At 43.4% G+C, this 22,152-nt stretch overlaps 1 protein-coding gene across 1 annotated transcript in view; it reads right to left on the bottom strand.

Moving 5' to 3' along the window:
• LOC124545374 (citron rho-interacting kinase) overlaps positions 1-22,152 on the bottom strand; it is a 213,184-nt gene that overhangs the window by 120,782 nt on the left and 70,250 nt on the right. Inside the window, exons 13-16 of the mRNA XM_047124284.1 lie at positions 21,357-21,513; positions 14,429-14,555; positions 14,163-14,310; positions 6,495-6,734 (exon numbers count right to left, since the gene is read on the bottom strand). Coding sequence (XP_046980240.1) covers positions 6,495-6,734; positions 14,163-14,310; positions 14,429-14,555; positions 21,357-21,513 — 672 coding nt within the window. The remainder of the gene's footprint in view (positions 1-6,494; positions 6,735-14,162; positions 14,311-14,428; positions 14,556-21,356; positions 21,514-22,152) is intronic.

Here is a 22,152-nt window from a genome sequence, read left to right as displayed (position 1 = left end):
CGCCAAGGAAGAGGGGGGGGCCAAGGAAGAGGGGGGGCCAAGGAAGAGGGGGGGCCAAGGAAGAGGGGGGGCCAAGGAAGAGGGGGGGCCAAGGAAGAGGGGGGGCCAAGGAAGAGGGGGGGCCAAGGAAGAGGGGGGGGCCAAGGAAGAGGGGGGGCCAAGGAAGAGGGGGGCCAAGGAAGAGGGGGGCCAAGGAAGAGGGGGGCCAAGGAAGAGGGGGGCCAAGGAAGAGGGGGGCCAAGGAAGAGAGGGGCCAAGGAAGAGAGGGGCCAAGGAAGAGAGGGGCCAAGGAAGAGAGGGGCCAAGGAAGAGAGGGGCCAAGGAAGAGAGGGGCCAAGGAAGAAGGGCCAAGGAAGAAGGTCGAAAGGGCAAGGGGGCAAGGAAGAGGGGTGAAAGAGCGAGGAAGAGTGGCGAAGGGGGGGGAGGAAGGGTGGCGAAGGGGGGGAGGAAGGGTGGCGAAGGGGGGGAGGAAGGGTGGCGAAGGGGGGGGTGAAGGGTGGCGAAGGGGGGGGTGAAGGGTGGCGAAGGGGGGGAGGAAGGGTGGCGAAGTGGGGAGGAAGGGTGGCGAAGGGGGGAGGAAGGGTGGCGAAGGGGGGGAGGAAGGGTGGCGAAGGGGGGGAGGAAGGGTGGCGAAGGGGGGGAGGAAGGGTGGCGAAGGGGGGGAGGAAGGGTGGCGAAGGGGGGAGGAAGGGAGGCGAAGGGGGGGAGGAAGGATGGCGAAGGGGGGGAGGAAGGGTGGCGAAGGGGGGAGGAAGGGTGGCGAAGGGGGGAGGAAGGGTGGCGAAGGGGGGAGGAAGGGTGGCGAAGGGGGGAGGAAGGGTGGCGAAGGGGGGAGGAAGAGTGGCGAAGGGGGGAGGAAGAGTGGCGAAGGGGGGAGGAAGAGTGGCGAAGGGGGGAGGAAGAGTGGCGAAGGGGGGAGGAAGAGTGGCGAAGGGGGGAGGAAGAGTGGCGAAGGGGTTGGTTGGTTGGTTTTGGGGAAGGAGACCAGACAGCGTGGTCATCGGTCTCATCGGAATAGGGAAGGATGGGGAAGGAAGTCGGCCGTGCCCTTTCAGAGGAACCATCCCGGCATTTGCCTGGAGTGATTTAGGGAAATCACGGAAAACCTAATTCAGGATGGCCGGACGCGGGATTGAACCGTCGTCCTTCCGAATGCGAGTCCAGTGTCTAACCACTGCGCCACCTCGCTCGGTGGCGAAGGGGGGGAGGAAGAGTGGCGAAGGGGGGGGAGGAAGAGTGGCGAAGGGGGGGAGGAAGAGTGGCGAAGGGGGGGGAGGAAGAGTGGCGAAGGGGGGGGAGGAAGAGTGGCGAAGGGGGGGGAGGAAGAGTGGCGAAGGGGGGGAGGAAGAGTGGCGAAGGGGGGGGAGGAAGAGTGGCGAAGGGGGGGGGAGGAAGAGTGGCGAAGGGGGGGGAGGAAGAGTGGCGAAGGGGGGGGGAGGAAGAGTGGCGAAGGGGGGGGGAGGAAGAGTGGCGAAGGGGGGGAGGAAGAGTGGCGAAGGGGGGGGGAGGAAGAGTGGCGAAGGGGGTGGGAGGAAGAGTGGCGAAGGGGGTGGGAGGAAGAGTGGCGAAGGGGGTGGGAGGAAGAGTGGCAAAGGGAGGAGGAAGAATGGCAAAGGGAGGAGGAAGAGTGGCAAAGGGAGGAGGAAGAGTGGCGAAGGGAGGAGGAAGAGTGGCAAAGGGAGGAGGAAGAGTGGCGAAGGGGGGAGGAAGAGTGGCGAAGGGGGGAGGAAGAGTGGCGAAGGGGGGAGGAAGAGTGGCGAAGGGGGGAGGAAGAGTGGCGAAGGGGGGAGGAAGAGTGGCGAAGGGGGGAGGAAGAGTGGCGAAGGGGGGAGGAAGAGTGGCGAAGGGGGGAGGAAGAGTGGCGAAGGGGGGAGGAAGAGTGGCGAAGGGGGGAGGAAGAGTGGCGAAGGGGGGAGGAAGAGTGGCGAAGGGGGGAGGAAGAGTGGCGAAGGGGGGAGGAAGAGTGGCGAAGGGGGGAGGAAGAGTGGCGAAGGGGGGAGGAAGAGTGGCGAAGGGGGGAGGAAGAGTGGCGAAGGGGGGAGGAAGAGTGGCGAAGGGGGGAGGAAGAGTGGCGAAGGGGGGAGGAAGAGTGGCGAAGGGGGGAGGAAGAGTGGCGAAGGGGGGAGGAAGAGTGGCGAAGGGGGGAGGAAGAGTGGCGAAGGGGGGAGGAAGAGTGGCGAAGGGGTTGGTTGGTTGGTTTTGGGGAAGGAGACCAGACAGCGTGGTCATCGGTCTCATCGGAATAGGGAAGGATGGGGAAGGAAGTCGGCCGTGCCCTTTCAGAGGAACCATCCCGGCATTTGCCTGGAGTGATTTAGGGAAATCACGGAAAACCTAATTCAGGATGGCCGGACGCGGGATTGAACCGTCGTCCTTCCGAATGCGAGTCCAGTGTCTAACCACTGCGCCACCTCGCTCGGTGGCGAAGGGGGGGAGGAAGAGTGGCGAAGGGGGGGGAGGAAGAGTGGCGAAGGGGGGGAGGAAGAGTGGCGAAGGGGGGGGAGGAAGAGTGGCGAAGGGGGGGGAGGAAGAGTGGCGAAGGGGGGGAGGAAGAGTGGCGAAGGGGGGGGAGGAAGAGTGGCGAAGGGGGGGGGAGGAAGAGTGGCGAAGGGGGGGGAGGAAGAGTGGCGAAGGGGGGGGGAGGAAGAGTGGCGAAGGGGGGGGAGGAAGAGTGGCGAAGGGGGGGGGAGGAAGAGTGGCGAAGGGGGGGGGAGGAAGAGTGGCGAAGGGGGTGGGAGGAAGAGTGGCGAAGGGGGTGGGAGGAAGAGTGGCGAAGGGGGTGGGAGGAAGAGTGGCAAAGGGAGGAGGAAGAGTGGCAAAGGGAGGAGGAAGAGTGGCGAAGGGAGGAGGAAGAGTGGCAAAGGGGGGAGGAAGAGTGGCGAAGGGGGGAGGAAGAGTGGCGAAGGGGGGAGGAAGAGTGGCGAAGGGGGGAGGAAGAGTGGCGAAGGGGGGAGGAAGAGTGGCGAAGGGGGGAGGAAGAGTGGCGAAGGGGGGAGGAAGAGTGGCGAAGGGGGGAGGAAGAGTGGCGAAGGGGGGAGGAAGAGTGGCGAAGGGGGGAGGAAGAGTGGCGAAGGGGGGAGGAAGAGTGGCGAAGGGGGGAGGAAGAGTGGCGAAGGGGGGAGGAAGAGTGGCGAAGGGGGGAGGAAGAGTGGCGAAGGGGGGAGGAAGAGTGGCGAAGGGGGGAGGAAGAGTGGCGAAGGGGGGAGGAAGAGTGGCGAAGGGGGGAGGAAGAGTGGCGAAGGGGGGAGGAAGAGTGGCGAAGGGGGGAGGAAGAGTGGCGAAGGGGGGAGGAAGAGTGGCGAAGGGGGGAGGAAGAGTGGCGAAGGGGGGAGGTCTGGAGAGGTTTAGGGAAAGGCGTAGAGCTTGGAAAAGTCACCCTGAACCCCAGGTCAGGGGTAACTTACCTGATGAGATGAGAAGGAGAGACTGATTGTTGGGGACTGCACTGGACAAAATTTGAAAGCCTGAGAGCTTAAAGGTGGGTTCAAATGGCTCTAAGCACTATGGGACTTAACATCTGAGGTCTTCAGTCCCCTAGACTTTAGAACAACTTAAATCTAACTAACCTAAGGACATCACACACATTCATGCTCGAGGCGGGACTCGAACCTGTGACCGTAGCAGCAGCGCGGTCTCAGACTGAAGTGTCTAGAACCGTTCGGCCACAGCAGCCGGCTTAAATATGGAAAGCAGGGTAATATGCAAGACAGAGGTTACTGTTAAAACATGGTGCAAAAGTTAATAAAGAGTGAAAAAGCTTCATGGCTTGTATGTAACAGAGGTGGGAGGTGGAAGGCAGAAAATAGACACATAGGAAAAATGAAGACGTTGAAAACTAAAATCGAATGAAGAAAGGAGTATTTATTGTGAAGAAATGCTGAGACTGAAGAAATGCTGAGACAGAAGAAATTAACATAAATTAAGGCCAGGTGCGTTTTGAGAACCAAGGACATATTGTAGCACCAGTTCCCACTTGCGGAGTTCTGAAAAACTGGTGTCAGGAGGAAGAATCCAGATGGTGCATGTGGTGAAACAGGCTCCGAAGTCATGTTCTGCATGTCATGTTGTAGAGCATGCTCTGCAACAGTATATTGTGTGTTGCTGGTATACACCCTCTGCCTATACCCACTCATTTTAACTGACAACTTGGTGGTAGTCAAGTCGATGTAAGAGGCCGAACATGTTTCCATAGCAGCTGGTATATGACGTGTCACTTGAAAGGTGGCTCTCCCGTTGATAGCGTATGTTTTGGCAGTTACAGGGCTGGTATAGGTGGTGGTAGGAGGGTGCATAGGGTAAGTCTTGCAGCAGGGATGATCACAGGGATAGGAGCCATAGGGCAGGGAGATAGGTGCAGAAGGAGTATAGAGTCTGACAAAGATATTGCAGAGATTGGGAGGGTGACGAAAGCTATTCTAGATGTGCTGGGCAAAATCTCTGACAATATGGATCTCATTACAGGGCATGACTTTAGGAAGTCATGGCCTTGTCGAAGTAGATGATTATACACTACCATCTGTGGAAATTGCAACACCAAGGAGGACACACATAATCGAATTTATATAATACCACAGGTTAGATACATGACAAGTAACAAATGATTACCTTTTCAAATCTGTACATGTCCTTTGAGCCCTACTATTCAGTATGTCGTGTGGCCACCATGCGCTGCAATTCGAGCTGCTATATGCCATGGCATTGAATCAATAACATTCTGAATACATTCCTGAGGGATTTACCTGCACACAGTTTGTATCCGAGCCCACAAATCCGTGGCTCCAGTTACTGGAGGATCGGTTGTTGTAACCAATGGCACCTCAAGCCATCAGGTGTTTGTATGCTATGGCGCTCCACAATGCAGGCCTCCAGTTTCCGCTCACCATGTTACCGCCAGGCACATATGCAGCCATCACTGTACGACAAGCTGAAATGGTACTCATCCAAGAAGATTACATGTTGCCACTCAGCACCTCAGTGACGGTGTTCACGTGCTCATTGCAGTTGGAGGAGCTTGTGGCTTCTGGACAATGGATGCCGACATAATGGCATGCATGCATCCAGTCCAACCTTCAGCAGACAGCGATGAACCATCACCACCAATGCAGACAAGTTCACACCTGTTGCAGTGCTCCAGCAACGAGCCAACACTGTGGATGACACTGTACGATCCGTAATGGCCATGCGGACAAGATGATGGTAATACCGTGCTGTGGTTGTGTTCCATGATCCAGTTTCTGCTCATCGCTCTACCCACTGCTTCCATGCATGCATCACTGTCATAGCAGCATGCCCTGTGTGAGCCGAAATGTCACAGTATGGCAACCAAGTTTCCCAGAGACCAATCGTTCTGCCCTGTTTGAACTCACTCGCATTCCAATATGACTCCCTTTGATGTCGATGAGGCATACTGGCACCCACTGTATTGTTTTCACCTTGTGTGACAGCTCTGCACCGACTACACTAGGCGCAACACCAACCCTAACGGACTGACACGAGAGGGCTCTGCTTGGCCTACATGTACTCCATCTCGCTGCAAAACGTACCACGTATTGCTTGCACACACGTTGCCGCTTCCACCAAGTGCGGCGCTATTTGTGTAATTCCCTCTCAGTGTTGCACTCTTCACAAATGGCAGTGTATTAGCCTGGTCTTGAAGGTATCAGAAACAGGTGGTGTGCTCTGAAGTTGTTTTTTGGAGTGATCAACAGTACCAGAACTGGGCACGATGACCTGGGAAATCTTGCTTTTGAAGTAGACTGGTGGGGTAATTATGTCCAATGAAGGCTGAGATGAGAATAGTGGTGTATTGCTGTATAGAGTTTGCATCTGAACAAATACCTATGCTTTGAATGGCAAGGCTGTATGGGAGGAACGTTTGACATAGAAAGGGTGCAAGTGCCAAATTGTAAGTTCTGCTGTTTGTTAGTAGTTATTTTGCTGGCAATCGATGAGTAGCTTTTTTATCTATACAACTACATTATATTGCCAAAAATTTATTATTTTTGTTCTAATAAACTTAAAAAGTTCAAGAAATGTCATTATGAGAGAGTGACATATAAAGAATAAGAAAAATCCTGCAAACTGCGCACAGTGAACATATATTGTACAAGGAAGTGACATATTTCTTGTAGCTGTGACTCATTACAAACCTAACAATGTGAGATCATTTATAAAATTTATTAAATTATTTACAGTAGCACTCAGCGCATTAAATATAATAACGGTGACTTGACTGAATGTCATCACAATTGAGTAGTCCTCTCAAGAGTTAAAGAAACTGATTGATAAAGCAAGCATTGAGATGACAACATTGTCTCAAGAGGTGAGACAGTGACATGTTTCTGTAAAACTACATTATGATAACCTACTGATTACCTGACAACTCAACAAATAATTATTAGCATATGGTGATTGTGTAACCTTTTTTGGCTCCCATTTCATTATTCTTGAACAAGCAATGGCAAGACAACTTTCTTAACAAGTACATCACTCACGGTGGCAGATTCCTTCGCGCTGACCAGTTCCTTCTGAGATGCAAGTAAGTCCGCACGCACCGTGTCTGCAGCCTGCTGAGCTGACAGGAGCAGAGCAGCTTGAGCCTTCCCTTCTTCTTGCAACCTCTGTTCGAGGCGCTTCTTTTCTTCCTGTAGTGCCTTTGCATTATCTTCTGCAGTTTTGGCTTCTCTCTGTGCGATGCGCAGGTCTATCTTGGCATTTGACAGTTGTTTCTCTACCTGTAAGCATAATGTACTAGACTATTTTAACTCTGTGTGAAACAAAATCAATAAAATTTAAAAGACAGTTTTTGTTGCTGTGAATGATACCCATGAATTCTTGCTGCAAGAAGCAGAGTTTAAGCAGCAGACTATTAGTATTCATACCAATCTGAGGAAGGCAATAAGCTCACAGTAATATTGCCACAATGTGTATTGGATATTGTTTTGTGCAGCATTCATCATTGTGTGTCATTAGTGCAATGTCTCTGGAAAACTTTAGACCTTACAAAAACCTCATTATATCAAAATCTATAATACAATTTTTTCAGAAGCACTCACTGATCTTCAACATCTATAAATATAGGTGAACAGGAGATGAGATGAAGAATAAAAGAACTAAGCAATTCGCCTCAGCTTTGTTCAGTCTGACCTAGTGAGTCACAGAAATTATCAAATTCCCACTATAAGGTAGACCTCGTGTTTCATGGAGAGAGTGAGTTTCAAGAGCAACCAAGGTAATAAGCCCCATGTAGTGGTTACAATGATAAAATTACAAAAATTTAGGACAGTGACAGCCTCTTGTCTTGTGTACAATTCACAAACACATATTACAAGTAACATGGGTAACTCACCACACTGTGATGGCTCATGATACACAAATGTCAATTATTTTAGACATACATCACATAATTTATGCATATTAATGTGAAATTCTATCAACAAAGGTCACAGCATGTATTAAGGTAATTGTACACTGCCACAGCTACTTCGTATAATAATTTGCAAAATTAAACCCAATAATTTTGCAAGCAATTTAAATGCGTGTATGTCTGCACACTTACATGTCATAGGGCATTTGACTACTTGCTACAATATATTGGGTTAACACTTGCAAAACATCGCCACTTTAACCATCAGTTCATTCGCACATTGAAATGTAGCACTGTGGAATAACTACTTCCTCCGGTATCAATGCCTCCTTGAACAGACCAAATAAATGAAAATCTAGTTCAGAAAAGGGTCACCTTCCCTTTTGTAGAGTTATTTCAAGCCTGTACACATTCTGTCTTGTTTTACTTGAATTGTTATGTTAACTCCTTCAGGATCCAACCTGCACTTGTTTTGTTGTACTTGAGCTTGTCGCTGATATTATGAACTGTGCCAACACTTACTGCAGTTATTTTAGCCATATGCTCTACTGTAATACATTGGGCTTCAGAAATAATGTTTTCAAGGAATAATTTAAAATCCCACGCTACCATGTGCTCTAATGAGTTTAATTGTTTAATGCACAGGAGTATGTGGACACACTGTAAAACTGAAGCGCGTCATGAACTCCAAATACCCAGGAATGTTGATGGATGGCCTCATTCTGTTGCAGGATAATGCCCACCCACACACTGCCAAGATTGTTTCAACTACAATATAGAAGTTTCACTGAAAAGCCTTTACACATCATCCGTACAGTCCTGATCTCCCACCATGTAATTTCCATATTTTTATAACCTTGAAAGAAGACATTCATAGTTGTCGATTTGCTATGGACAAAGAGCTGCATGCCTCTGTATAATCATGGTTCTATAAGCAAAGATTATTCCATGAAGGCACTGACCATCACGTCGCACAGTATTATTAGTTATGGCTATTACTTTTGAGATAATAAACAGTTTACTTACTTTGTCTCATATGTCTTGGTTTCATCTGACTGCCGCTTGTAGTAATCAGTTAAAATTAGCATTAATCTTCAGACGAAAATCATGGGAACTAGTGCTACATTAATTGGAGGGAATTTTCATTTTATGAAAGACTATTCATTTATTTTTCTTTATTCAAGCTGTTTCAACACTTGGTGTGTTGTCTATAGTCTCGTCTAGTCATTGCGTAGGGCTTGATCTGATATTACCACCAATCACTCTCAGCATTATTTTGCCAGAAAACTGTTTTTTGTGCATGTAAGCTGTTTAGAAAAACTGGAACATTATTCAGCAGTTGAGAAGACAAGACAAGGATAGAAGAACACAGGGTGGATGCCAATGCTCCCCAGGTTGTACCACACAGCTTTTGGGTGAAGTTTCTAGTTTTCAATATTTCAGCAATTTTTATTAGGTGCTCTTTCAAAGGTAGAGTTCTATTAGTTGTTACTCCTATGTACTCGAATGTTCTATTGCAGGCAAGTCTAGTGTTTGCAAACTGTATGTTGACTTTTCTTCCAGGGAGTTTTTAGGTGGAAATATGAACCCTCCATTTCAGTGGCATTTAGCTGGAGTGTCCACTTGCGAAGATACTTTCCCAATACATGAAGATCCACCGTTAGGATTTCTTCTGACTTCACTTTAGTTAAACATTGTCACAAGCACCCAGTCATTGGCATAACCAAACTTCCCTGATCTTGTTTTTGCAAGCCTGCAATTATACGAGCTGACAAGAAGTGGATCACGGACTGATCCCTTTGTTAGACCGTTCTTTAACTTCATTATGTGAATATGATGCAAATGAATCACTGCAAGTTTGAAGTCAGTCAAATCTTAAGACAATGGCCAAAGCCAGCAATTTTTTTGTTGCACTGAAAAAGGAAAATCACTTAATTGCTCTTAATTTATTTTTTGAACATCCCACGACAAACTACAAATACTCCTGTTAGTTTAAATTCAGTCATAGTCTTTGATTCTCTTTTTATACAACTAAACATAAAGCCAGTTTTATACGTAATTCATTATAATGAAATTGGACATTTTGGTTTCATATATTCAGATGATAGCAATATGTTTTAAACATACACCTCCTTTCATTTTTAATCCCACTGAAGTACAAAGAAATATGACAATTCCTGAATACTTTTGTATCCAAATGTATCAGTGACTTCTGGGAGAAACAAGAAGTCAACCAATTTGAGCTTCTTGCTCTTCGTGTCCAACCAGTCTAAGCGTACATGTTTGTTAAATGGCACAAAATGACCAGTTTCGAAAAATCCACAGTAATTTACAAAAAAGGAATTACTGTGGAAAAAGTAACTTCTCTTTCAGTTACACAATTCTGTTTTATTTTTTTATTTTTTTTAATTTTTTATTTTTTTAATCTAGTAATTCAAATGAAATGTATAGATAAATTTACACAGAACATTATCTGGTTTTTACAAGGGACATTCAGTGGTTAAAGAGACAAATTGATGCAGATATGAAGTTAGTAGAAGGAGTTCAATACTTTCATGATGGGGTGACATAACAGGGATGAGCTGAAAACAGCTGACAGATAAAACTTGTTTCATTTATAAACTGAATATTGCATTTAATGATGGCCCGTCTGCTGGAAGTTTCCAGGAAGTATTTAACGCAATACAAAAGCTAAAGAACAAGCATTCATCTGGATGGGATGGTATCTCAAGTGTGGTGTTAAGGAAATGTGCCAGTGAAATAACTAAACCATTTACCTATCTTATCAACTGTAGTATTAATGAAAACCTATACCCAAATATCTTAAAAATAAGTGTAATTCAGTCAATCCATGAGAATGGAAGTAAAGAAGAAGTTTCAAATTATAGACCAATATCACTAATTCCTACCTTCAGTTAAACATTTGAAACAGTTATCCTATCACAACTCTCAAGATTTTTCTCAAAACTGTGTCGCAGCATGGGTTTAGGAAAGACCTAAGCACAGCCACTGCTGTTACGAGCTTCTTCCATGAAGTATATAGCAATATAGAATGGGGTTTGCACACAGTCGGAATATTCCTTGACCTGAGCAAAGTTTTTGACTCAGTAAACCATAAGCTTCTCATAAAAAAACCGCGGGCATACAATATCAGTGGTGCATCAATGAAACTTTTATCCACCTATCTGGTGAATCGTAAACAGTGAACCAAACCTACACATCAAATTGACAATAAGATCTTAACTTTTAAATCCACAAGTGAAACAGTGACACAGAGAGTCCCTCAAGACTCAATTCTTGGACCTTTCCTATTGTTAGCATATATTAATGACACCTCTGTTTTATTTCATCGTAAAGATTGTGAGGAACTGAAATTTTCAGTAAGTAATGGGATACTAGAATTAAGTTCATAATTTCATGCACAAGGATTATAGGGTAATGTACATAAATCCCAGATGCTAATATTTACAACTGGCAGCTCACACCACTCGTGCATAAATGAGGTACGCGGCATAGTAGCAGACAAGTGTAAATTTCTATGGGTCCATCTGGACTCAAACCTCTGGTGGATTAGCCACATTAATGCAGTATGTAAAAAAAGTTGCAATGGGCTGTATCTTCTTAGCCAACTGTCCATAATGGTGCCACCCACACGCTTAAAACTGTGTATTAGGGGACAATCTATCCCCATCTTAGCTACTGTACAGAAATATGGGACTGTGCTGCAGACATTCACCTTAACAGAGTACTATTGCTACAAAAAAGAGGGTTAAGGGCTATACATGGACTAGGCTATAAAGAGTCTTGCTGTGATGTTTTCATACCACACAAGTACTTCATCGTATACTCTTTGTACCTTTATGATTTTTTTTTTTTTTTTTTTTTTTTTTTTTTTTTTTTTTTTGCCTTACAGAAATCTGAAGTAACTAAATGTAGTGTTATACATGACCACAACACCAGGTCCACAGAAAATTACTACGGACAAAGAACAAGATTAAAAATGACTGACCAGAACCCATAAACTAATGGATTGATAAGGTACAATAAACTGCCAGAGCCCATGAAAAACAGTAATAAAAAGCAATTCAAATCAAAACTAAAGGAATTCTTAGTTGAAAAGTGTGTCTATTCACTCAATGAATTTTAAATTGTTAAGTTTAAGAGCTGTAAAATAATGTACACAAAAATAATTGGCTGTATTGTGTGTAAGCTGTAATGTATTTTGAAAGCACCAAGATCTAAACGTATTTTAGGTTTGTAACTGTACTTGACATTTGCAAAAGCCATCATATTGATGACTCCACGAAAAAAAAAATAAAGAAGTGATTTGTTTCTTTGCTCTCTAAAGGTGAAAAACCGGCTAGAATCCTTTTCTCAAATGCTTCTACAGTACAGTGAAAGTTTCATGCACTGTTGAAGTTTTTTATAAGTCAGCAAAATAGCTTAAAAAACATAGCTGAATGTTAGTGACCAAAGGGCGACATCCTGTTTGTTTTGTTTTAGGGAGCAAAAAACAACTGGGGTCATGTGCGTCCAACTCAAAACTATAGAACACGAACACAGACAGGAGTTAAATGACTATACACGTCAGTCTCAATGGACAGAACAGGAAACAGCTAAAAGCAGGCATGTGGAAAAAGAATCACCATGCCGAAATGGAGGTCCAAAACTAAAAATTAAATGGTCTTTGCCATATTGGTTCAACAGATAAAAAGTAAAACGTGGCCGACGGCTGATAAATCATACGGCGAACCCAAGCTGGAACATAAAGGCAGTGCCCAATATGCACCCGAGTTAAAATAATCTCCTGGCAGGAGGGCCGAGAGGGGGTCGTCCATGGTGCTGGGAGAGGCTTAATGAGCGGAAGCTTATTCCTGTGAAGGGAGGACCATTGGCGATGCCAAAGGGACACTACCTCCTGACAGACAGTAACACACAGATCACTGGAGGGAATATAGGTACTCATGGGCTGAATTACAAGGACTGCAGCCTTGGCAACAGCCTCGCTTCCTGGCGGACCGGCATGACCAGGGACCCTCAGAAACATGACACTGGCTCCAAGAAGAGTGAGCAAGTGACAGTTTTCCTGGACCCGCTGCACTAAGGTATGAGCAGTGTACAGCGCACATAGACTTTCGAGGGCACTGAGTGAGTCTAAGCAGAAGACACAATTGGAAAGGCTGTGTCACCGGATGTACTCCATGGCCTAATACAAGGCGAAGAGCTCGGCTGTAAATACTGAGGAGTGTACCTGAAGCCGACATCGAAAGACACGGGTGCCAATGATGAATGCACACCTGACCCCATGGTCAGTCCGAGAGCCATCAGTGTAGGCAAAGGTACTATCACAAAGTTCCATGTGAAGGTCATGAAACTGGAGGCGATAGACCGAGGCTGGAGTCATTAGGAAGCAAATGAAGGCCAAGGTTGACATAACATGGGCTGCTTCACGAAGCCAAGGTGGTGAAGGGTTCACACCCACCAGGTAAGTTGCAGATAGTGTGAAGTTAAACTGCCATAGCAAGTGGCGAAAGTGGACTCCAGGAGGTAACAGAGAAGAGGGACGAGCCCCATACTGAAGATGAAAGGAATCATTAAAGGAGGCGGCATAGGAGACATGGCCACACATGACAGACAAACAGCTTGCATACCTGCTAAGAAGAAAATCACGGCGGTAGGACAGTGGTAGTTCAGCAGCTTCAGCATACAGCCTCTTAAGAGGGCTGGTGTGAAAGGCACCCGTGGCCGAACGGATGCCATGGTGGTGGATAGTTTTGAGACGGAGTAAGAAGGATGGGTGCGCAGACGCATAAAAAAAACACCCATAGTCGAGTTTCGAATGGACAAGGGACCGGTACAAATGAAGGAGAGTGGTTCGATCGGCACCCCAGGAAGTACCATTGAGGACACATAGGAGATTGAGGGACCGCGTACAGTGGGCTGCCACGTAAGACACATGGGAAGACCAAGAGTGTGTCCTATCAAGCACGAGCTCCAGAAATTTCGTAGTTTCAACGAACGTAAGGGCAACAGGCCCAAAAGGTAGAGACAGCAAGAGAAACAATATGCGCTGACAGAAATTCATACAGAGGGTTTTGTCGGGGGAAAAGCGAATGCCATTGTCGTTGCTCCAGGAGTAAAGATGATCGAGACAGTACTGAAGATGCCGCTCAGTGAGACACGTCCATGGAGAACTGCAATAGATGGCAAAGTCATCTACAAAAAGAGAGCTGGAGATGCTTGGCAGGAGAGTCATTATAGAGTTAATGGCGATAGCAAAGAGGACGACACTCAGGACGGAACCCTGAGGCACACCGTTTTCCTGGATAAAGGTGTCCGACAAGGCATAACCCACACGCACCTTGAAAACTCGGTCTTGTAAAAATGCCCGAAGAAAACAGGGCGGGTGCCCACAAAAGCCCCATGTGTAAAGAGCACGGAGGATACCAGTTCTTCAGCAGGTGTCGTAGGTCTCCAAATTGAGAAAAACAGCCACAGTCTGGGATTTCCGCAGAAAACCATTCATGACATGGGTGAACAAAGTAATAATATGGTCAACTGCAGAACGCTGTGTGTCATTGCTAGCTAACTCTGAGGAGGGGGAATTAATACAGACTTGGCAACAATTTTTACCATGTGTGTGGTTGTCAAGCACTCAGTGTCTCGACTATGCAGATAGTGGTTAGCTTTAGCCATTCCATTATTCATCCTGTAATGTTTCATAAGCAATATTGACAAACAATTTGAAAATGCACAGCAAAGAAAAGAAAATGTATTTATAAAATAAAATTCTAACCTTAATGAGATTATCTTGCACAATTCGGGCTGCTTCTCTTTCAAGGACTGATGTTTCCTTTAATTTATCCAATTGGCTTTCAAGTTTTTCAATCTGAGTTTGCAGTATAACTTTCTCATTCACAAGTTTTTTCATTTCTTCACTGTCCCTAAATGAAATTAACATTATTTCCATAAAATATTATCAACTGGATAACAAAACAAATATCACACTTGAGATTTACATACTGATTTGTCCACTTGATGATCCAAATAGAAGAATATTACCTTGTGTCTACTGTCACTGTTTGCGTCTGATCTCTCAATTTCAAATTTTCTTCTTCTAGTCTCAGTAATCCTTGTTCAAGGCGATGCAGTAGTTCCTCTAAAGTTGCTACTTTTTGATTTTCTTCCTCTGAAACATAAAATGATGCTTAAATACATACCAAACACATGATTCTGCCTCTCAGTGCTATATTTAAAAATGTAATATGACTTAGGAAATCCTGCAAAGCATCACACAGTTTTTCCCCTCTTACTTCCTGGTAAGAGTCAATGGAACACAATAATTAATAATAATAATAATAATAATAATAATAATAAAGATTTTATTGTCTTTAGGCCATTACAGCAATTGACAACGTCAAATGAAGTTACAATTTATAATACAGTGTGGTAAGGTATTGACTACTGAAATATTTTAGCTTATATTACAATAAATGTACAGTGGGTCATCTGTTGGATTACTGCATTTTACAGTTGAAGAATTCATTGATATCATAGAACGGGTGGGCAATAAACCATTCATGCAGTCTTTCTTTGAATGTATGTTCAGGAAGATCCTGTATGGCATGTGGCAGCTTATTAAATAGCTTGTGCCCTGTGACTTCATAGCTATTTATTGATTTTGGTAGTCTGTGGTAAGGCGTGTATAAGTGTTTGATGCTTCTTGTGTTGTAACACTGTACATTTTCTCTACGTTTCACATCTTGTAGGTTCTTCTTCGTAAAGATTAAGACATTGTATATATAGAGGTTTATTACAGTCATAATTTTTTGTTTAGTAAATAAGGGTTTGCAGTGAGCCTTATGTGAAGAATTTGTAATTATCCTAAATGGCTTTCTTCTGCAATAATAGGATGTCATGTATATGACTACAGTTACCCCACAAGATAATGCCATAGGATATTATACTCTGGAAAAATGCAAAATAAGATGATCTGATGTATGTTTCAGGTACACAATTTCTGAGTTGTCTTAATAAATAAATTACTCTAGATAGTTTACTACTAATATAGTTTACATGTTGGCCCCAGGATAACTTTTCGTCTAAATAAACTCCCAGGAATTTAACAGAACTAGGGTCATCAGATAGTGGCTTGTCTCTTAGAGTGAAGATTATCTGCTGAGTTTTATTTTCATTTAGCAGGAAACTATTTGCTCTGAACCAATATGCTGCATGAGTGAGTGTATTTTCAGCACAGGTTTTAAGATCATTAAGACTGTTACTGCTATGGAGAAAAGTTGTATCATCTGCATACAATACAGTGGTGGATCTAATAAACGAGGGGAGGTCATTGATCATTATCAGAAACAGGAAGGGCCCCAGTACAGATCCCTGAGGCACACCTACTTTAACATTTTCTATGTTTGACATTTCCTTACCAACACAAACTACCTGTTTACAGTTGTTGAGATAAGCTTTTAATAGTCTGAGACTGTTTTCTTTGATGCCGTAGAATTCTAGTTTCTCTAGTAGTGGCATGTGCTCAACACAGTCGAAGGCCTTGCTTAGGTCACAGAATGAGACCTGAGCAAAGCCTTTGTTCTCAAAAACTTTGAGGATGTAACTGACTACCGTGTTGATTGCATCAATGGTCGACAGATTCTTCCTAAACCCGTATTGTGTAGCATTAATTATTCCTAGATTCTCAAAGTGAGATGATAATTGTTGGTACATGATGCATTCTATTACCTTGGAGAATGTGGGTACTATTGAAATAGGCCTGTAGCTAGATGGAGAGTCTTTATCTCCCTTTTTGTATACTGGGACGATCCTAGACAGTTTTAACTCATCAGGAAAATATCCCTCAAGTAAGCACTTGTTTATACAATGGGTTAAGGGGTAGAGAATGATCTCTCACACTTTTTTTAGCAGGTTGGATGATATGCCATATATATCTAAGCTATCAGATGATTTCAGTTGTTTTATGACCCCTTGTACATATCTAGGCGATACTTCGGAGAAGGTTACCATGCTTGTATTTAGTGACAGTCTACCGCAATTTTGGGAGAGTAACTCTGATGGACTAATGTCTGGTTTGATAATTGCGTCTCCTATTTCTTTCACTGAATTAATAAAAACTCATTGAGTGTTTGTGGTGGGATATTAATTTTGTCTTTTTTAGTATCTCTGGCAGCACTGTTAATTACAATCCAAGCAGTTTTGCATTTATTGGTGGAATTATGTATGCTGTTGGCATTGTAGGTTTTTTTGGCTTGCAGGATGGCTTTTTTGTATTCATTCCTGCATTCCACATAGGCTGATTTGGCACAGTCAGACTTCATACTATTGTATATGTTGTACAGTAACAAAACTTGTTTCGTTAGATCTGTCAGCTGTTTAGTGTACCATATATTTTGTCTGTTTTGAGATCTGGATTTGTGGCTGCTGTCCATTATTTTGATTTTCTTTATGGGAATACTATGGTTAAATAGGGTCAAGAATGCATTAAAAAATCTATCAAATATTATTTTGGCTGGCAGATCATTACTTGATGTGTAATGTCCATCGACACTACAATGGCCAAACCAGTCTCTGTCAGCAAGGGAATTACGAAATGTGTTAATTTTATCCTCAGTTATGGGTCTGGTAATCACAACTGTTGGGACAGGTCTGTTTGCATTGCTCCTATTGAGGGGAATTTTACTTGCATAATTTATAGATACGGAGTCATGGTCAGAGAATGGGAACACTACAACTTCGCATGTGTCTTCAGTGGTCTTGAAGTTTACAAAGATGTTATCTAAACATGCTTTGTTTCTTGTGGGCCTGTTATTAACATGATGTCAATTGTATTGTCTTAGCAAGTTTTCCAGATCTGCAACACTACCCTTACATTTAGTAACATCAAAATCAGCATTCAAATCACCTCCTATTGCAATATCATAATGTAGCCATTTAATATTACTTAATTCACTCAATAGCATGTCCATTTTTTCTAAAAAATATGTTAATGCTTCCCTTTGGTGATCTGTACATGGATACTACTATTAGCTTATGACTATTAATGATTATACTCGTAACTTCAAAGTGCTGTTCATCACACAAGGAATTTAGGTCTAGTTTGGTTATTGTACAATTGAGAGACTGGTTGGAATAAATTGCCACACCACCTCTAATGTGCTTTTTCCTACAGTAGCTATTTACTATACTAAAATTGTCAATTCTACCTAATCATGTGAAACTCAGGCATAAGTAACTAAAAAGAATCTCTGGCTATTATCCTGAGGAAACAAAATGTTAAGCTCTTTACATTGTGCTTTAGCTGTCCTCAGTTCAAGAAATTAAAATGTTATACGAGTTAACTTTTCAGGATGAGGTCAAGACAACTCATATCAAGATCCAAACACTGTTTATTTTGCTTGTACATTAACAGCAATAGTGGCAATGAATGGCTGCACATGTTTGTCCAGAAACCAGGATAGTATTGTGTACTTTTGAGTCTGTTGACCAGCTGCACTACAAATTTCGCCACCCTGAAAGTAAGAAGGCCTACTCGTCAGCAATTTTCTCAATTTTTCTTTTGATACAAAACTAATGATATTTTAAAATTAATTCACTGACTGAATTCCTTTACACCAGCTGTATGAAGTATAGATCTACTACCCAGTAATGAATGAAAAAAATGGGCTCAACTAGGACTCTAGTCTGAATTTCCCACTACCGCAAGCAGTCACCTTTCAGCTGTCCATGTACACTCCCTGCATATGCCTGTAGCTGCTAATGATAATCTTCATGTAGCACAGTATTTTGGAGCTTTTTTTTTGCATTCCCATTACTTCCCTTTGCACCTGCTCACTTTCTCCTTCCATTTTTGTCAGAGTCTTTGTATTCAAAGCCCCTCACTAGAACTGTGGATGCAGATCCAGTGTCTGACAAAGTGCTGCTACACATGTCAAAACACTTATTTGATTGAGAAAATATAAATGCATACAAACACTTCCAACAGAATTTAGAATACAGTGCGCAGTAGTTCATTATTTTACCCTTTGTATGTTGATTTCTTTTTATGTAGCAAATGACACTTAAAACTATTTTTCTTCTTGAATAAAAGTGAATTTTTCACTGATGAAACATTGTTGATTAAATAACATATTTTGCCTGTGTCATTGCTTAAAAACAGGGTGCACTCTTTGCCCAGGTACAGGATTATGTAAAAAGGAAGATCCAATTTAATTAATTTTTATTTCATTTAAATATACATTGGGTATGAACCATCTTCATTCAAATGGAAATGGGAAGTTTTAAAGTTTACAAAAAGAGATCATAAATGTTCAATGTGACACCCTCCTGCCACACACTGACTGTATCTGACACGTTTGCTGAAATTATTATACCTATGACTTATGCCTTTCCACTGGTGGTTCACTGCTGAATCTGAATGCACTGAAACAGTCAACTCACTTCTTTCGAACTTAAGAATGTGGGAAAACTTTATGCTGCACAACAGCAATCTTCATCACAACCAATGTGAAATGGTTCTCTGTTGCTGAAAGCACTCGTGCTGTTGTTTTGCAACTATCAGCACTCTTCTGTGGTAAAATCAACTTTACATTCTCTTCTTTCCAACAATACATACATTATCCATATACAATGTGTATTTCATTAAACAAAAGTAAATTAAATTGGATCCATATTTTGATCAACTCTACTGTGGAATAAACTGTTTTCTTGCTTTCGCATGTATTTGTTTATTGATTTATTTATCCGGGCAAGATATTTGGTCTCTTCGGGAAGAATGCACATAGGAAAAATATCAAGTTTCATGCAATGTTCACATGTCATGAAAACAAAGCAAACAAGACAATGAGATTAAGAGGAAACAAAAACATGAAATCTATTACTGCAACCCAAGTGAGACAGTGACAACTGGTCAATTCTGACATTAGCAGACAACCGTCCGCTTTCCTGTGCATGACATCTTTCAGCGTACTCGATATTTTAGAGCTTTACACTCGGCACAATCAATGGATCACCGATGTCAACCTGCTCACAATGGAGTTGGTGATGTACTCGCACACTGGCGTGTGATGTACACTTGCCACCAGCAGTCTATTTAGATTAGAAAGTGTAAAACAGACTTTGGTGACAGGTCACTCAGGTGTTATAAGTGCCTCAATACTTGAAGTTTAATCCAGATAAATATATATACTACTGCATGTGCGAGATCATGTATGTACCTCGGAGTAATGTTGAAGGACTACAGCTGGTCAAAAGTATAACAAAATCTTTGGGGAACTTCGAAGCTGTAGGAAGAAAAGTGGTGATGGTCTTTTAAGGCTTATACAAGTAATAAAGAGAGACTTTGTATTTGAAATAGCCTGTGGACTATTTCCATCAGTTCCACCTGATTTCTCAAGCAGGGCCCTTGAGAATAAGATGAGAGAGATTAGCAGTATTATGGAAAAGATAGTTGCTACTCACCCTATAGCAGAGATGCCGAGTCGTAGATAGGCACAACAAACAGACTGTGAAAACACACACACACACACACACACACACACACACACACACACACACACACACACACACACAGGGTGTGGGGCAGGGAGGAGGCAGATAGTAGGGTGGGGGTGCGATATGGTAAAGTACTGCCTGTGGGAGTGTGCAGGGATGACATGGAGAGAGCATTTCCTCCACCAACTCACTACAGTTCTCTTCCTTTACCACATGGTGTCCTGCTCATCACTGTTGATGCCACCTCCCTTTACACTAACATCCCTCACACCCACGGATGTACCACTATTGAACACTACCTTTTCCAATGCCAGATGGATTCCAAACCAACCACCTCTTTCCTAGTCACCTTGACCAAATATATCCTCACCCACAATTACTTCTCCTTTCAAGGCATTGCCTGAAAACAAATCTGGTGTATGGATATAGGCACCCACATAGCACCATCCCATGCCAACCTATTCATAAGCCCCCATTTGCTTCACCTGGTCCTACCCAAACCAGCAAGCCACCTTCCTCGATGTTGGCCTCTACCTCAAACATGGCTACATCAGTATGTCTGTCCATATCAAAACTACCAACCATCAGTAACAGCTTCCACTTCGACAGCTGCCACTCGTTCCATACCAAGAAGTCCCTTCCATACAGCCAAGCCACCACTGGCCGTTGCATTTGTAGTGACAAGCAGTCCCTCTTAAAATATACTGAGGGTCTCACTGATGCCTTCACAGACCATAATTACCCTCCCAGTCTTGCACAAAAACAGATTTCTCTCTCCAGTCACCCACCACCTCCCAAAGTCCCACCATCTGGCCATAGAGGAAAATTTTCCTCGTGACTCTGTACCACCCACGACAGGAGTAACCGAATTACATTCTCCACCAGTGCTCTGACTACCTCTCATCATGCCCTGAAATGAGGAATATTCTACCCACTATCCTTGCCACCCCTCCCACAGTAGTATTCTGCTTCCCACCTAACCTACACAGTATCCTCGTTCATCCCTACACAACCCCTGCTCCCAACCCCTTGCCTCATAGTTCATATCCCTGTAATAGACCTAGATGCAAGACCTGTCCCATACATCCTCCACCACCACCTACTCCAGTCCAGTTGCAAGGATCACACACCCCATCAAAGGCAGGGCTACCTGTGGAACCAGTCACGTGACATGTAAGCTAAGCTGCAACCACTGTGCTGCACTCTATGTGGGCACGACAACCAACAAGCTGTCTGTCCACATGAATGGTCACTGACAAACTGTGGCCAAGAAATAGCTCTTTCAAATTATGTTGTACAGTAGCAAAGCATGCAGGGAAAAGTAACTTTATTAATTATTTTACAACTACCACCCCCTTCGCCCTCCTGAAAGACTTAATTACTTTTCAAACTGCAGTTCACTTGTAAACAGATCCATTTACATGAAACTATCACTCTAAAAAACTTTTATACTTGGAAAGCCAGCAGATAAAGTCACCTTGTTTACGCTGTGCCTCACACAGAGCATTTTGCAGACTCATTCGCTCTTCCGTTACTTCACGCAGTTCTGTCTCCAGCACTGCCACTTGCTCTCTCTGTGTTGCTACCTCAGCTTCCTGTTGCTCTATTGTCTGGTTCAAGCTTGCCTCAATATCCTTAAACATAACAAAAATAGATTTATGCTTGTTGCACATTTTCTAAAGTTGTATTAATTTCTGTTAAATAAAAATAGTTAGGAACATTGACACAAAAGGTAAAAAAATAGGAACTGGCAAGTCATCAACTGAAATGATGAAGGCTAGAAAAACAGCCACATGAAAGATAGCTTAATTACTTAATACAGGTAACTAGTAGGAACACAAAAAGGGTACATCACAGACACAAAATGGAATGTTACTGCAAATATCATGCCACACGGAAGGTAAGATACAGGAAACTTAATATTTGACAGAAGGTCAAAGATGAAGATGAAACATAAGGTAATTCAAAGAACTTATATCCCCTCAAAATTATTATGACATTATCTTGCAGGCAAATTTCATTCAATAGCAATAAAAAACAAAATAATTTGCCCACACTTTTATTTTAACAAAATATGAGTAAGTCAGATGCACCTAACATTAATGAAATTCTAAAATAATCTATTTTACCTCTTGCCAGACAAACAAATTTGAAGAAAGAAACAACGTTACATTTTTATATGCCCTCCAGCTATAGCATTATGCTGCTAAGACAAATCTTAAGATAAATACATATTTTGCCAAAGCATGGTGGACATTGCCAAAGTATAGCAC

The sequence above is a fragment of the Schistocerca americana genome, chromosome 8, assembly GCF_021461395.2.
Source record: "Schistocerca americana isolate TAMUIC-IGC-003095 chromosome 8, iqSchAmer2.1, whole genome shotgun sequence".
In the NCBI taxonomy this organism is placed as follows: domain Eukaryota; kingdom Metazoa; phylum Arthropoda; class Insecta; order Orthoptera; family Acrididae; genus Schistocerca; species Schistocerca americana.
This window is presented reverse-complemented; position numbering and strand designations above follow the sequence as displayed.